The sequence below is a fragment of the Zosterops lateralis genome (genome assembly GCF_965231275.1).
Source record: "Zosterops lateralis genome assembly, chromosome: 4".
In the NCBI taxonomy this organism is placed as follows: Eukaryota; Metazoa; Chordata; class Aves; order Passeriformes; family Zosteropidae; genus Zosterops; species Zosterops lateralis.
This window is the reverse complement of record NC_139765.1, coordinates 20314888-20329445: the sequence shown is the minus strand read 5'-3', so window position 1 is coordinate 20329445 and position 14558 is coordinate 20314888. Positions and strand designations below refer to the sequence as shown.

The 14558-nt window shown below is 43.8% G+C and overlaps 2 protein-coding genes and 1 long non-coding RNA gene across 5 annotated transcripts in view; 2 read left to right on the top strand and 1 right to left on the bottom strand.

Moving 5' to 3' along the window:
* Positions 1-5766, bottom strand: part of CRY1 (cryptochrome circadian regulator 1) — a 40014-nt gene extending 34248 nt beyond the window's left edge. For both annotated transcript variants that reach the window (XM_083859563.1, XM_083859564.1), the window contains exon 1: positions 5585-5766. In XM_083859563.1, coding sequence (XP_083715689.1) covers positions 5585-5742 — 158 coding nt within the window. In that variant the 5' untranslated portion in view covers positions 5743-5766. The remainder of the gene's footprint in view (positions 1-5584) is intronic.
* The window catches only part of LOC310908484, a 311975-nt gene that overhangs the window by 63029 nt on the left and 234388 nt on the right, over positions 1-14558 (top strand). The window lies entirely within an intron of this gene.
* Positions 9598-14068, top strand: MTERF2 (mitochondrial transcription termination factor 2). Of its 2 annotated transcripts, none has more exons than XM_083858674.1 (2): positions 9598-9637; positions 11251-14018. In XM_083858674.1, exon 2 carries the CDS (start codon positions 11262-11264, stop codon positions 12456-12458), a length of 1197 nt encoding a protein of 398 aa, XP_083714800.1. In that variant the 5' UTR covers positions 9598-9637; positions 11251-11261; the 3' UTR covers positions 12459-14018. The 2 variants fall into 2 exon arrangements, with proteins under 2 accessions (XP_083714800.1, XP_083714801.1); XM_083858675.1 differs by lacking the exon at positions 9598-9637 and adding an exon at positions 9993-10592 and having other exon boundaries at positions 11251-14068.

Below are 14558 nucleotides of genomic sequence, written 5' to 3'. Positions count from 1 at the left end.
ACCATAGAAGAAACCAATAATCCCCTTCTAAAAAAACACATGGTTGTTACTGCAGACATGAGCAATTCAGGCTAAAAGTGATATGACCATTGTAATCTGACTCAAATCCATATTGTCACTGAAAGAAATGGTACCTGCCCTTCCCACTCTTTGCCTCTTCACTACTACTATGGTGACCTTTTTGCTGGCACAATCTACCACTGAGCTAATCCCACCAAAACTGGTAATTAATCTCTTTTGGACAGATTGATGAGCTAAACTGGCTCACCACAGGGTTTGTATGCTATCATAAAAGGGTGGAACCAACCCTTTCATCAACAGTGCAGGATTAAACCCACAAGGACATACGTCAGTGTGCTTCAATGACGTACTTTGTAAATCATAGGGATAAATCATATAATATAACACAAATTATAGAGAGAGATGCTGAATTGCAGGCACTTTTGGGGTAAAAAAATGTGGAAGAGAACAGGTGAACAGCCTAGGCATGTGGCACCGGGGGGTTTCTCCAATCTAACTGGAAGTGTCATAGAGCTTCCATCTGAAAATGCAACTTCTGGAAACAAGCTACAGACTTTTCACAGATTAATCACCTCCAATTTAATGGGCTGGATGAACAGAAGTGCTCCAAGTGGCACACACCGCTCTAGAGCTGAAGCCACTCATTAGAGGCTATGATGGGTTGCACAGCCAGGTTTTGCTATTGGGGGCTACAAGGGTGGCCTCTGTGGGAGGCTGCTGGAAGCTTCTTCCCCGACACCTATCCAGGCCAGGGCCAGAGGGCTCCAACAAGGACCTGCTGCTGGTCAAGGTAGCGCCTCTGGGATAACGTATCTGACAGGAGGAGAACATTATTGCTTGGAAGCCATTGAAACCAGAGAGGAATGAGAATATGTGAGCGAAACAACTCTGCAGGTTCCTAAGTCAGGGAAAAAGGAGGGGGAGGATGTGCTCCAGACACCAGAGCAGAGATTCCCCTGCAGCCTGTGGTGAAGACCACTGAGAGGAAGGCTGTCCACTTTTTACAGCCCATGAAGGACCATGGCAGAGAAAATATGAGCATGAAGAATCTTTCCTCTGAGGAAAAATCAGCAGAGAGAACATGTGACGAACTGACCAAAACCCCATTCCTTTGTGTTCTTCGGGGACAGGAAGTAGAGAAAATGGGAGTGAAGCTAAGCCCAGAAAGAGAGGAAGGTGCTTTGAGAATTTAGCTTTTTTTTTTGTTACTCTATTCTGATTTGGCTGGCAATAAATTAATTATTTTTCCCCATGATAGCAATGGCTGAGTGACCACTTCTTGTCCTTAACTTGACCAAGCTTTTTGTTGTATTTTGTACTCCCTGTCTAACTGAGGGGACTGATAGAGTGCCTTTGGTGGGCTTCATGTTAAATATTTAATAAATCAAATAGATTTTCATTCTAAGTGCTACACAATAAAGACTTAAAAGGATGTTTTCATCAGGGAAGTAATAAATATTTCTGTGCATTCCTCTTATAACCATGTCACTAAAATTAACAAAGTATAATACACAGATTTGGTCTGCCTAAATTAGACATATGAAACTCAAATCACTCATAGATTAATTCTATTAACAAACTTTTTACACCAATCCCACATCCAACAAACACACCTCTACTGGACAAATCATACCTATATAAGATGAAACTGTAAGTATATTTTCAAAACCAGATGCACAGAATAGCAAAATTTAATAGATACTACAGAAAGATGTCTAAATATTAATTTTTTAAAAAACAAGTTCACATTTCCATGAATTGCAGTGATTGTCCTGGAAAGTAAACCCTTAGGTTTTAATTTTTTATTTGCTTGAAATTTGAGTGTGGGAAAATCACCTCTTCTCTTTCTCCAAAATCAACACCACTATCTGCCATAACAGATAGCAGTTAGCAGCAGCTAACTTTGAAGGATCTTGAACACATCTCTATTCTCACAAAATCTAATACAAAGCTAATTCTATTACTCTTACTTTAAAAGTGAAATCTGTTCTCTTCAGGAATGGTTAAAAGAAAAAAAGAGAAATACAAGGATTGGCAAGATTAGACTATTCATCTTTATAAAATCAGCTGCTGCACACCAATGTTTTAGTTATTGTATCAAAGACAGACATACATACTCAAAAAGACAAACTAAAAGTAAATTATTACCTAACATAAATCCTTATGCAGCAACTAACAGAATGTTTGCATTTCTTTTTAGATACTGTGATCGATTGACACTTAGTACTAAAACTGGGACAAAATGAAACCCTCTCCTAGGTGATGTTGTTAAGCATGAGGTTCTATTCTCCTTAATATGGCTAAGTCTGTGAGCATATACAAACACATTTTTTCAGAAGTAGGTAATGGTTACTTGTTGGAGTATGCAAGTTACATTCTTTGCCTGCTTTGTTGACACAATTAGATGCAAGCTAATTCTGGTGCCTAACGTTTAAGGGCAACTGACAAAATTTTAAGAGACCTTTAGTGTGATTTTAGCATTTGGCATCTCCCTCCACCATTTCTCCATCACCTTTTACTGCACCAAGTAACTTATCTCTCTCAAGTGTTGATCTGTGAACAACACTGTGAATTCATCCCATAGAAAAAGCACGTCTCAATGAAAGCACATCTTGATTTATTTGATGGCTTGAAAAGAAGGAACAATAAGAAGAAACAGAACAGAACCAGAAAAAAAATGAAGTGAGCTGAGGGAGGTCCTGGCAGTTGTTACGTAGCACTCACAAATTTAGAACAGGTAGGCTGAATGCCAGGAGAAAAGAGGTCAGTAAGACCATGTGACTGCTTAGTAATTAGCCTTGCTCAATAGTGCAATTACACAAAAATATTAGTTCCTGATTGTTACATGACTGTTCAAAGAGAAAAGTGAATTAGAAAACACCTATGTATTAAAGGTTGCTATTTACCAGATTTAACACACATTTGTTAATATAAACTGTAACTGGTGACCCTGGAGAGTGACAATATGCTAACAAGAAACTAAACCCCTTGGTTTCTTGTATTCTTTCACCATTTTTCCTCAAATAGATTGTGTTAGTTGTAGTTTGACAGAGAAAGGTTTTGCCCAGGGTATTAGGACCACAAACACTTGGTGTCACTCAACTCAAATTAAGAAAGGACTACTGTAAATTCACACCAGGATGTTAAATTTGACTCACCTTCCTAATGCTGAAGGGCTTCTGCTCCTAGTCTCAAATAGTAAGTGTTTTTGACTAATGCAACGCCCTACTCAACAGGCATGTAAGCAACAATTTTGCTCATAGTCATCAAGTGAGAAAGAACATAAACTGTTTTATCATTAATTATAAGTGCCAAATGAGACTGGCAAACTAAAAAACTGCATCATGGATCTTGTGTATACTTATTGAGAATGCATGTGTCTGCACTGGTGAAAAACATCTCATTAAAACTACTGGAACCTAAAGTGGATTCACACAAAAATAGTAACTGTCCATTTAAATAAAAACTTATTGAGAAGAACCATAATAAACATACAGCTTTAGCAGCCAGTTATTCTATAAAGTTATTGTACTTTTAAACTTGAAAAAAACCTGATGATCTCACAAAACCAGGCTATGCAGGTAGCAAGATTTCCTACTCAAATACATGTGCAGCATGTGCTTTGAGAGTATTTGAGAACCAGAAGATTGCTTGAAGTGCTTTGGACAGGGGAGTTGTAATCTACTCCAAACTCAAGTCCCTCAAACTAGCAACTAAAACCAGGCATTTTTCTTCAAATGCAAAATGCAGTGGAAGGACTAGTTGCCTACTAAAACACTGAAAACACTGTTAAAAGTAAACCAACCAACAATATATCATACACAAATGTACCCAAGGACTCTATTAGCTAATGATGTATTACACAGTCATTGAAGAACCAGGGCAATAGCACTGAAGACATGAACTTCCTCCTACTAGAATCAAAGTTCACATTTGTCTATCATTCACTAGCTCAGAGAATACAACCAAAAACTGTTCAGCATTTCAATTGCAAGGCACATTAGAGACCTATGAAGTATTGTTAAGACGTGATTTCCTTAACACTTAGACTTGTGCCAGTTGTCCACATTCTTTTAAAGCTTAAGTATTTGTTCATGTTTCATCCACAAAATTAAGACCTCTGAGCTTCTTCATGAAGATTAAATATTATTCAAAAAACCAAAACTTATCCCTTCAAAACAAAAATTATTTAAAAGTCTCTTATAAAAGATATGTACATCATGAATCTCAGAAAAGGGAAATCTCTAACAATTACTTGAAAGTTATTTTTGTCAGTGAAAATGAGATAACCATCAAGTTAAGTTCACAAAAAGCATCTTTAGTATTTCTATCTCTTGAAAACAAGAAGAATGTGAGGAAAACCTCTCAAAATCTAAAAAAAAAAAAAAAAAAAAAAAAAAAAAAAAAAAAAAAAGTCTCCAAAAGTAAGTTACCTGGTTGGTAAAGGATTTAATAAACTAGGATACAAATTATCAAATCTGAAAGGAATAATCCTTCAAGTGAACTCAACTGAAACTTGAAATATCTAAACTTTGTGATTCTTCTGATCTAAGCTAAGTTTCATTGTGCTTGTTCCATAATTAGCCAACTTCTCAGCATTGTAGTCTGCTCAGGCCAAGTTCACGAGCATTTCAAGTTCCTGAATTGGAGGGACAGATGATGCACAAACTCTACTGCATTATCAACCATTTCATAACGGCAACAATTTCCAGATTCGTAGTGATGTTTTAACTAATCTCACATGACAAGCATACACAGAAGTCCTATCAATCTCTGCCTTACTATGGCACACATTTAGCATGCAAGTGTCAGTCAGAGCTCCATAGTAAAGTTCATTTCTGTATCGGGTAGGAAAGAGACTTACAACTGTCTTGGCGATGCAGGAGCAAATCTGCATGGTCCGGAAAGGGACACTGCACACCAAGCCAGCCAGAGTTCAAGAAGCATTTAGACAACGCTCTCAGGCACACAAGCGGGTTTCTTGGGGCTGTCCTATGCAGGGCCAGGAGTTGCACTCTATGGTTCTCGTGAGTCAGTTCCAACTCAGGATATTTTTTGACACCACTCCGGAACGCTACTCTGAGTAAGTACTTCTGAACTAAGGGAGCAGCTTCACAGTCTGTCCAGGACGGTGTCGCCCTGGGGTTTCCGGCTGCCCAGAGTTCCTGACATGGTGCAAGCCCTCCGGGCTGCTCCCCAGAGGGTTTTCCGCCCGGCAGCAACCCCGCTCTGCGCACCAGCGCTCGGGTACGGAACCGCCGCCCACGGGAGGGAGCACAAGCGGCCCCCTCCCCGAGAAGCCACAGCCCACCGCCCCGCACTCTGCCACGAGCTTCCCGGTTCCCTCTTCCCCGTCCCTCCCACGTGCGCCGCGGGAGCCGCAGCCCGGGCCGGCACTGGGCTGGATACGTAACACCGCCGGGCCCGCGGGGAGGGCGGGCGGCCGAGGGAAGCAGGCGCTGGCGGCAGCCCAATCGGGCGCGGAGGGGAGGGGATGGCGGGGAGGCAGCGTGACCGAATACATAACGCGGGGATTAGGGCCCCCGCAGCGCCCCGCACTCACCGCCACCTGTTGATGCCCACGTTGGAGGAGCCGGCGAACCAGGGGTCCAAGATGTAGACGCAGCGCACCGTGTCGGCGCCCTGGATGCATTCCCGTAGCGCCGGGTTGTCGTGGAGCCGCAGCCCCTTGCGGAACCAGTGTACGGCGTTCACCCCCATGCCGGGTGCGGGCGCTCAGCGGGAACCGCCGCCGCCCGCGGGGCCGCTCATGGCCCGGCGCCGCCGGGCGAGCACGGACGGGCGGCGGGGCGGCCCGCGGGGCCTCGCTGCGGACGGCTCTAGGACCCGGCGGATACGGCGGGAGCGGCCGTCCGGCGGGGACGCATCACCCCGCGGAGCCCCCGCGCCGGGGAGAGCAGGGACGAAAGGTAGGAGCGCCGGGTCGGGAGGTGATGGCGCCCTGCCCGCGAAAAGCGGCGTCCGTGACCGCTGCCGCCTCCTCGCCGCTCGCCCTGTGACTGCGCCGGGCGCCGGGCTGCGCCGGCCACTCCGCCCCGCCCCGCCCCCCACCGCCCATTGGCCGGTGCCTCTCCCACGTGACCGTGGGCCCTCACGTTTCTGAGGTGTGTTCGCTACCCGCGGCGGGCGGGGGAAGGTCGAGGCAGGTGGTCGCGTCTTCGCGGAGGGGCAGGAGGCGGCCGGCAGACCCGCGACCTCAGTGGGAATCCCCCCTGCCTGAGCGGCGCGGGGCCGGCAGGCCGCGTCGCTGGGGGGCGGGGCCCGGGGCCCGGCTCTCCGCCACCCCCCTGCGGCTCGGCGCGACGAAACCCGGATGAGCACGGGGCCGCGAGGCGGTTCTTGGTGGCGCCGGTTCTGCCGGGAGGCGCAGGCGCGCGCCTCCGAGCCTGTTATGTATCGCGCCCCGCGCGCGCCCTCGCCGCTCCCGTCACCCGCGCGCCCTCCGGGCCGTAGTAGCGGTCCCACCGCACCTGGCCCCATCCCGCGGGACGCAGGCGGGGCGCTTATATAAGCGTGTGCGTAGGGGGAACTGCTGGAGTAGCGGAGCTCCTGAGGTCCTTTCCAAACCTGACGGTTCTGTGACGCGGGCCGAGGGGTTGCTGCCCGGTGCCGTCGGGACGTGCTGGTCAAAAGGAACTCCGGGCAAGAAAGAGCGGCTCGGCCGTGCGGCGCTGCCGCACCCAAACGGGCTTTCAAGCAGCAGAACGGGTTAAAATGGTCCCTCTTACACCGTTAGTAAAGTCATTACTAAACGGTGACTTTCTCACGCCTGTTAATTACAGAGCTCAAACCGCCGTCTCTGTGCTGCCAACACAGCGGGTTTCCCTGGACCTGCTCCTTGGTAACACTGGGCACGGCCAACAGCCGACGGAGGCATCGCACTGACAGAACTCAGTATAACCCTTTGGAGCCTTTACAGGGCAGCTCTAGAAGCCAGATCTGAAAATAAACCTCCACCTGTGGATTGCAGCTCAAATCAACAGCTTCCAGAGTGTTCACGGACAAGTGGGTAGCAACAGCAAGAGTGATCTTATTAAAAATAATGTCTAAAGTAAAAGGCAGAGGATCCAAATCAGCAGTATGGTCGAGAATGCAAGACAATACTTTAAGAACTGTCATTTTTCTTTCTCCTAAAATATTTTTTCTGCTAAGATCCACAGAAAGTAAAACTCAAGAAGAGACACATGCATCATATGTTTCCCTTCATGCTTTTCTTTCCTCACTTTGAATGACATAATTACTGTGTTTAGTAATAGAATCACAGAACCATTTAGGTTGGAAAAGACCTCTGAGGCCAACTTTTGACTGACCACCACCATCTCAGCTAGGCCATGGCACTAAGGTGCCATGTCTAGTTGTTTCCTGAACACCTCCAGAGATGGTGGCTCCATCACCTCCCTGGGCAGCTCATTCCAATGTTTAATAACTCTGTTTGTGAAAAAATTCCTCCTGATGTCCAACCTGAATCTCCCCTTGAGCAGCTTGAAGCTCTGTCCTCTCATTCTGTTACCACTTGCCTGGGAGAAGAGGCCCCAGCTGTCACTGATGATCAAGGTAATGCAAAGACCCCAGCCATGATTAGAATCCCTTTCTGCTTGGTCTTATAGAAAATTTCTTTTTAAAAGGTGTAGCATGTGGAGACTGAATGGTTTCTGAGCACTGATTTAACAATAGCATAAGTTATGATGAGTTTTTCAATTATCACTTTGTTGTATGTAGAATATCATATTCCACAGGTCATCATTCTGATCCAAGAAGAACATGTGGGGTCCCTTGCCACACCTCAGAACTGGACTAGTGGGGTCACTGTAAAGTCAAACGTTGTAAAGTCAATTAATACAAAGTACATTCTTAGTTGCCTGGTTGTTTTTTATTATCATTATCATATGCCAAATATTCAGTAAATAATTTTCAAGTAAAAAAGAAAAAGAAAGTTCAGTAGTTAATGACCACTGTCCATCAAACTCATTTGAATTCTCTAATTTTTGAACACACTGAAAAAGTAGATTCCTTATTTTCAAGGAAAGTCACTTCACAACACAGTTTTTATTTCAAATATTTAAATTGCTTTTTCATGCTCATTATGTGCTAGCTCCCCACAAAGCTGCCACACTGAAGATAGCCCTGAATAAAGCCCAGCATCAACCAATCTGTCTTCTTGGGAATACTGAGGTGGAAACAGCCCTTCCTCACTAGAGCTTATGGTTTCATAAACAAATTGCAGCCATGAAAAACATCACTCTTTAAGCTGTTTGTTGGTACAAGCTAAATAAAAATTGCAGTGTATCATTAGCATGTCATTATGTCAAAACACTATTTGGCTCTATCAGGCCATGCCTTCTATGTGAGAGAGTTTGTTCTTGACTCAGAAGTGAGAGAAAGAACATATTAATGTATAATTAATATTGTATTAGGATATATTAATATATAATAGATGCAGACTATATTAATTAAAATGTCAGATCTCAAGGGAAGACCCACTCCAACTTAGTTGAAATAGAAAATAGAATGACAGTTAAGGAACTCATACAAGCAACTCTCTCTACATTGTTCTCTTGTGAGTAACTTTTAAAAACAATATTGCTAATTTAGCACAGACAGTGATTGCAAAAATGAAGAGAGTGGGGAGAAGATAGAACAGAAAAAAGATAACATGAAGGCACGAAGTATAAAAAACATAAAGAAGCAAATATACAGTACATTTTGTGTTACAAATTAGAAGCTATTTTTTCAGATACATGTTTTTAACATCATTGCATGCATTATATTCCCAGACTTTGTTAACTGTTTTTGGAACAGCTGTTATTTAGGACACCAAGCCTGAACCCTGTTTCTAGAGCAGAATTTCTTTCTATAGCGTTTCTCTTCTTCATTAGCTCTTTTTCACAGATCCAGTGCAGACTCCTGAACATGTAGCTGACAAAAGAAGGGTTCATAAACACAACAGTAGTGATTTTAACTCTCTGAAAGATGTGATTGCGCAGACTTGTAGTTAAAAAATTCAAACACTTCTAGTAAGATATTTCTAGTCTAGAAATCATTTATGTGACGGCTGATTTGTTACTCTAGATGAGAAATACAAGTAGTTATGGCTAAAAAAATAAGATAGAGGAAGACGATTCTCACCATCACAGTTCAATGAACTTCTGAAAAACCTCCAGCAAAACAATATAAGGCCAGTGACTACATGTGAATTTATTTATGTAATAAGGAAGTGGTCATATGAAGAAAATACGTAATACAAGCCTCCCATCATGATGTCGGTGTTACCGAATCAAAAGGATCATCTGCGTCCTGTCTGAGCACAGGCACTAAAATAGTCTGACTTTTAAAATATTCCGTTCTTTGCTATTATATTACTTAGAAATTATTATAGTTTTTAAAAATTTATTTACCCCACTACTTCTCTCTGCAAGCTGTTTTAATCCAACGGCCTTTCCTTGTTCCTAGAGCCGGCCAAGCCCTCTGTGGAGGCGGCGGAGGCTCGGGCTGTTCCGCCCCGGAGGAGCGCGGGCCGGGCCCCTCCCCTCCCGGCATATGGTACGTACCCGCGCCCCCCGCGCGGCGGCAGTGGTGCGGTCTGGCGGCGAGGCCGGTGAGCGCGGCCGGGGGCAGCGGGTCGGGGCGGCGGAGGCTCGGCCGCTCTCCGGCGGGCTCGGCACCGGGGAATGGGGGCGGAGGGGTCGGCTGGCGTTGCGCTCGTCGTGTTCCGAGCGCTCAGGATGGGGCGAGCGGCGAGCAGGGGAAGAAGGCGCACGGTTCCGAGGGCTGCGCGGCGGGGGAGGGACGCGAGGGCGCAGGGCCCCGCCGACAGCAGGCGGTGACTGCGGCAGGAGCGGCGCTCCGGGCGGGACGGGCCTGCAGCCGCTGCTCCCGTGCTGGCTGCAGGAGACCATTCGCCTCCTGCCTCTCCGCCCCCAAGCGGAGTCCAAAGGGTGGGAAAGGGACGGCGCAGGTGGCCGGGCTGTGGGAGCAGACTGTGATGGAGACCCTTGTTTTGTCTGTGCTGAAAGAATCACCACTTAAGGGCCAGTGGTTTAAGTAGTGCGGTGCGTTTTTAAGCACTTTTCAAATGTCTTTCCTTTCCTGGATGTAAGAAAAAGCCTTTTCTCAACGAAGACAGTTGAGCAGTAGAACAGGTAACCCACAGAGGCCGGCTGGGCTCCATCTATGGAGGTTTTAAAGACCTGATTGGACAAAGCAGCCTGGATCCTGCAGACCCTGCTTTGAGCTTTTGAGGTCCCTTCAAACCTGAATTATCCTAGGATCCTCTTCTTTTTTTTCCTAGAAAGCTTTATGTTGGTTATAGCATCTATTTTATAACAATTTACCTCATTTCCACCACTAATGCAAAGCAAGGATTTATTTTTTGTGCTATTGGTGATAACTGGGCAGCCAGTTTAAGCAAAGGTGAGGTGTGGGGTTGGCCCTGTGGACTCCAGCACAGCCACACACCTATTCCACAAGGACTCTGCCTACATATGAGACCTGGAGGCAGAAATAAGGCATTGGTACAAGGAGCAGCTGTAGCAAAGTAGGTGCTGGAAGAGGTAGGTGAAGGCCTGGAAATGTTACTGTGTAGTTGCTTCCTCCCCCAAAATACCAAGGTGCTTATTCAAACTCAATTAACACACTCAGCTGGTGAAAAACACTTACATAAAGGTTCATATGACTTTTTTCTCCCTTAATTATATAAAGAATGATTTCAAAATGAAGCTATGCTACAAACTGCTGCTGAAGTAATGTCTCTGACATATGAAAAAACAACTCACACTCCAAATAATGCATGAGAAGTTAAAGCAAATACATTCATAAGAACTAAGAAAGAGATTTAAGCTGCCATTTCTGTTCATTTAGTGGGATTGCTGTCAAATGAAATTGCATGAATCATTTTCTTCATACAGCATGAGCAATCTGTAATGCAGTAACAATGTTAGCTGCAAGAAACAGCTGACAGTTTGAAGCTTGTATGACTGCAGGCATTGATACGGACAAAGCATTCCCCCACATCAGATATGCTGCATCCATGTTACTCTTTCAGTGATGTATCCATCAGAGCATTAACCTTTCAAAAATAGTGTTTCCCCCTGCTTTCATGTGAAAGCTAGATTTTGCACTAATAACTAGAACCACTCTGGAGAGTAATTTTTTATGCCAGGTCTGTCTATTCCTTAAATGTGCTTTCTTACAGTTGTTGTGTCTCCACAGGATTGACTTCCATGATGTTGAGAGGAGTTGCTCATGGTGCAAAAGACACATTCACTCTTCTGTTGACAAGATTTCAGAGCTGTAACCCAGGACTGAAGTTTTCATCAGTATGGCCTGACATAGCAAACAGAAGCTTCCTAATACATGCCAGTTACACAACTGATACCAAGTCAAGAGAGGAAAATAAAAACACCCTCGAGAATCTCTACAGTTTGTCAGTTGACATCACAAAGATACGCAGACTGAAGGAATGGGTCCTTCTCCAGGATGTGGCCTACATTAAAGAAATTGCTGGTATCTTACAAGAAATGGGAGCAGATGAGACCACTGTAGCCAACATTATAGAACGCTGCCCTGAGGCAATTCTTCACACCCCAGCAGAGATAAACTCTCAAAGAACTTTATGGCAGTTAGTATGCCAGAATGAAAAACAGCTGATTAAATTAATTGAGCAATTTCCAGAGTCTTTTTTTACTACTAAGTATCAGGAGAACCAGAAGGGAAACATACTCTTTTTTCAAGAGCTGGGACTCATGAATAATATAATCATCAGGTTCTTGACAAGTGCACCCAATATTTTCTATAACCCTGTTGAGAAAAATAAAAATGTGATAGAGACTTTACAAAGAAATTATTTAAATTTAGGGGGTTCTGAAGCAAATATGAAGATCTGGATACTGAAGCTATTGAGCCAAAATCCATTTATTTTATTAAATACTTCCACTGCAATCGAAGACAACTTGGAATTTCTCCAAAAGAATGATTTCACTGACCAGGAAGTTCTACAGCTGCTGTCCAAACTTAAAGGCTTCATTTTTCAACTTCATTCTACCACTATGCAGAAGAGTATGCTTTTCTCCAAAAACATCTTCAAATGCAGTGATCAAGAACTAAAACAACTAGTGCTGAAATGCCCAGCCCTTCTCTACTATTCTGTTCCAGTTTTGGAAGAAAGACTTGAAGGACTACTGAGGGAAGGAATTTCTATAGCACAGATTAGAGAGACACCAATGGTGCTGGAGTTGACAACACAAATTGTTGAGTACAGAATTAAAAAGCTCTCTGCATTAGGATATGATATAAAGAGTGGAAATCTAGAAAGCTTGAATGGTACTAAAAAAGATTTTGAAGTCACTTATGGTAAAATACAATCAAAGAAGGAGAGACCAATTTTTAATCCTGCTGCTCCTCTACACATTGAAGATTAATTTGAATGCTGTACTTCAAGTTATGGAAAAGTAAATTACAAGGGAAGTTGGTTCTTTGAGAAGAGATGGAACAAAAGCAATCTTAATCAAGCCTGTAGTCTTACACTGTACTTTGTCCAGGAGAGGGTCTTAGGCATTACTTCATTATACAATTGTAGTATTCTAATGCTTTCAAATTATATCATGGAAGTTACAGTTAGGATACAGGTTGTCTTTTTCTAAGAGTACCTCAGATGTGATATTTTCTTACCTTATAGGGCATTAACTGCCTTAGATTTTCAGCATTAGGAGTGCACAGTCCAGCCTGTGGTAGTGATTAGCACAATTTTTATCTGAGGAAGACAAAAGGAGGATTATTATTTTTCCAGCAGTGTTCACCAATCTGCTGGTTCACGGTCTTCAGGAAACACTCTTGGAGTTCTTTTCCTTATTGCTGAAGTAGCTCTAGCTCCTGGATCCTGATCTGCAACAGACTTGGACAGGATTTCTTGGACACGAAAGCCCTGTCCTGAGCACAGGGGTGGGATGTGATTTTTTTTTTTGTTCATTGACTGCTACAGTGAGGCCCTAGCATGTTTGTGTACAAACCATAATGCAAAGAAACTACAAGATGACAACCTTTTAATTTCTGAGACTTCAAAATTTACTTATTTTTCAAAAGGCTTGGGACAGGAGGAATTACATTTATTGCTATTGTATAGTTCCTAATTTCTTCTCTTCCAGCAAGGTGTGGGGGAGGAGAAATTAGGGAGACTCAAGTCTTAAATGATGGTAGGAGGAAAGAGAAAGTCATGCTTTTCTATTAGATGCAACAAAACTCTAGTCTGTAAACCACTGGTGATTAAACATGGCTACCAGATTTGCAAACAGCTGCAACAGTTTCTAAATATATGGGTGGCACTACTTCTCAGATAACACCATATGACAATTGGCAACAAGCGCTGGCTTTCAAAATAGTAACTATCAGCATTTAAGTTCTCAGGGGATTTGATTTCTTCTCATTTATGGGCTGTGAATGATAATATAAAATAGCAGCATCACTGACAATCATCTCGATAGAATTAGGATCAGTGATTTTACTTCTCAGACTTTCCTAAGTAGCTATTCCACACATATTCCCTCTTACCAACAGAATAAAAAACAGCTACACACCACTCTTGCTCCAGGCATTCTTCAGGGTCATTTTTAACACACATTTTGGCAGCAAGTCCAGGCCTCCATTTCTTAAAATGTGGTTTGTAATTGCTGAAGAAAGATGGTATTAAATTACTGGTCCAGAGGGTGGGCTGCAAGATGATGATTTTATGTAGTCTGCCACATTGTCTGCTGTGCACTGGGGAAGGGCTGGCAATGCCTGGCAGGAGCAGGGCCAAGATCTCAACAGCTGAAGGTCTTACAGTGGGCACTCTGCAGGCAAGTGCAGATGTGACAGGCATTTCTAGGGGAAATGCCACTCCTGCAGGAGCATGTGTGACAGCGGCAGGAATTCAAGAAGAGGATGTGTCACCAGCATGAAAAAAGTCAGGCTGTGCTACCAGGCTGTGTCTATGCTGAATCTTTCAAAACACATTATCATTTTCTAAGAGGAAACTGGGAAGACAGCTGCATTAAAAATTCACAGGAAGTTGCCTTTGTCACTTTCTGACTGTCCTTCCTTGCTCAGCTATTAAGCAGACCACAATATTACCTGAATTCAAAAGCCTCCTTCTCCTCAGATACAAAGGGGCTCTCCAAAGCTCTTCCTAACACAACCTGTGTTATGTTCAGTACCTGTAACTGAGCCAGAGACGTGATTGGTAGCTTAGGAGGAAAAGGAAACCAAGACATAAAACAGTGCTTTCTGTGAATATTTAGTTCTAGCATTTCTACAGCTTTCTGTTTTTACAAAGTTCTTGAAACAGCTTATTCCCATCACTTAGATCATTTCCAGTGGCAACAGAACAGGACGTATTTCCTTAACTAAGTCACAGCCTGAGTTGTCACAAACGCATTTTGCATTCTGAATGTTTCAGTTTCTTTTCCCCTTTCAAAATAAAAGCATGAGCAGAAATGCTCTTCTTCTCTACTACCAGATGAAAATTCAGTCAATCCTTCATTCCA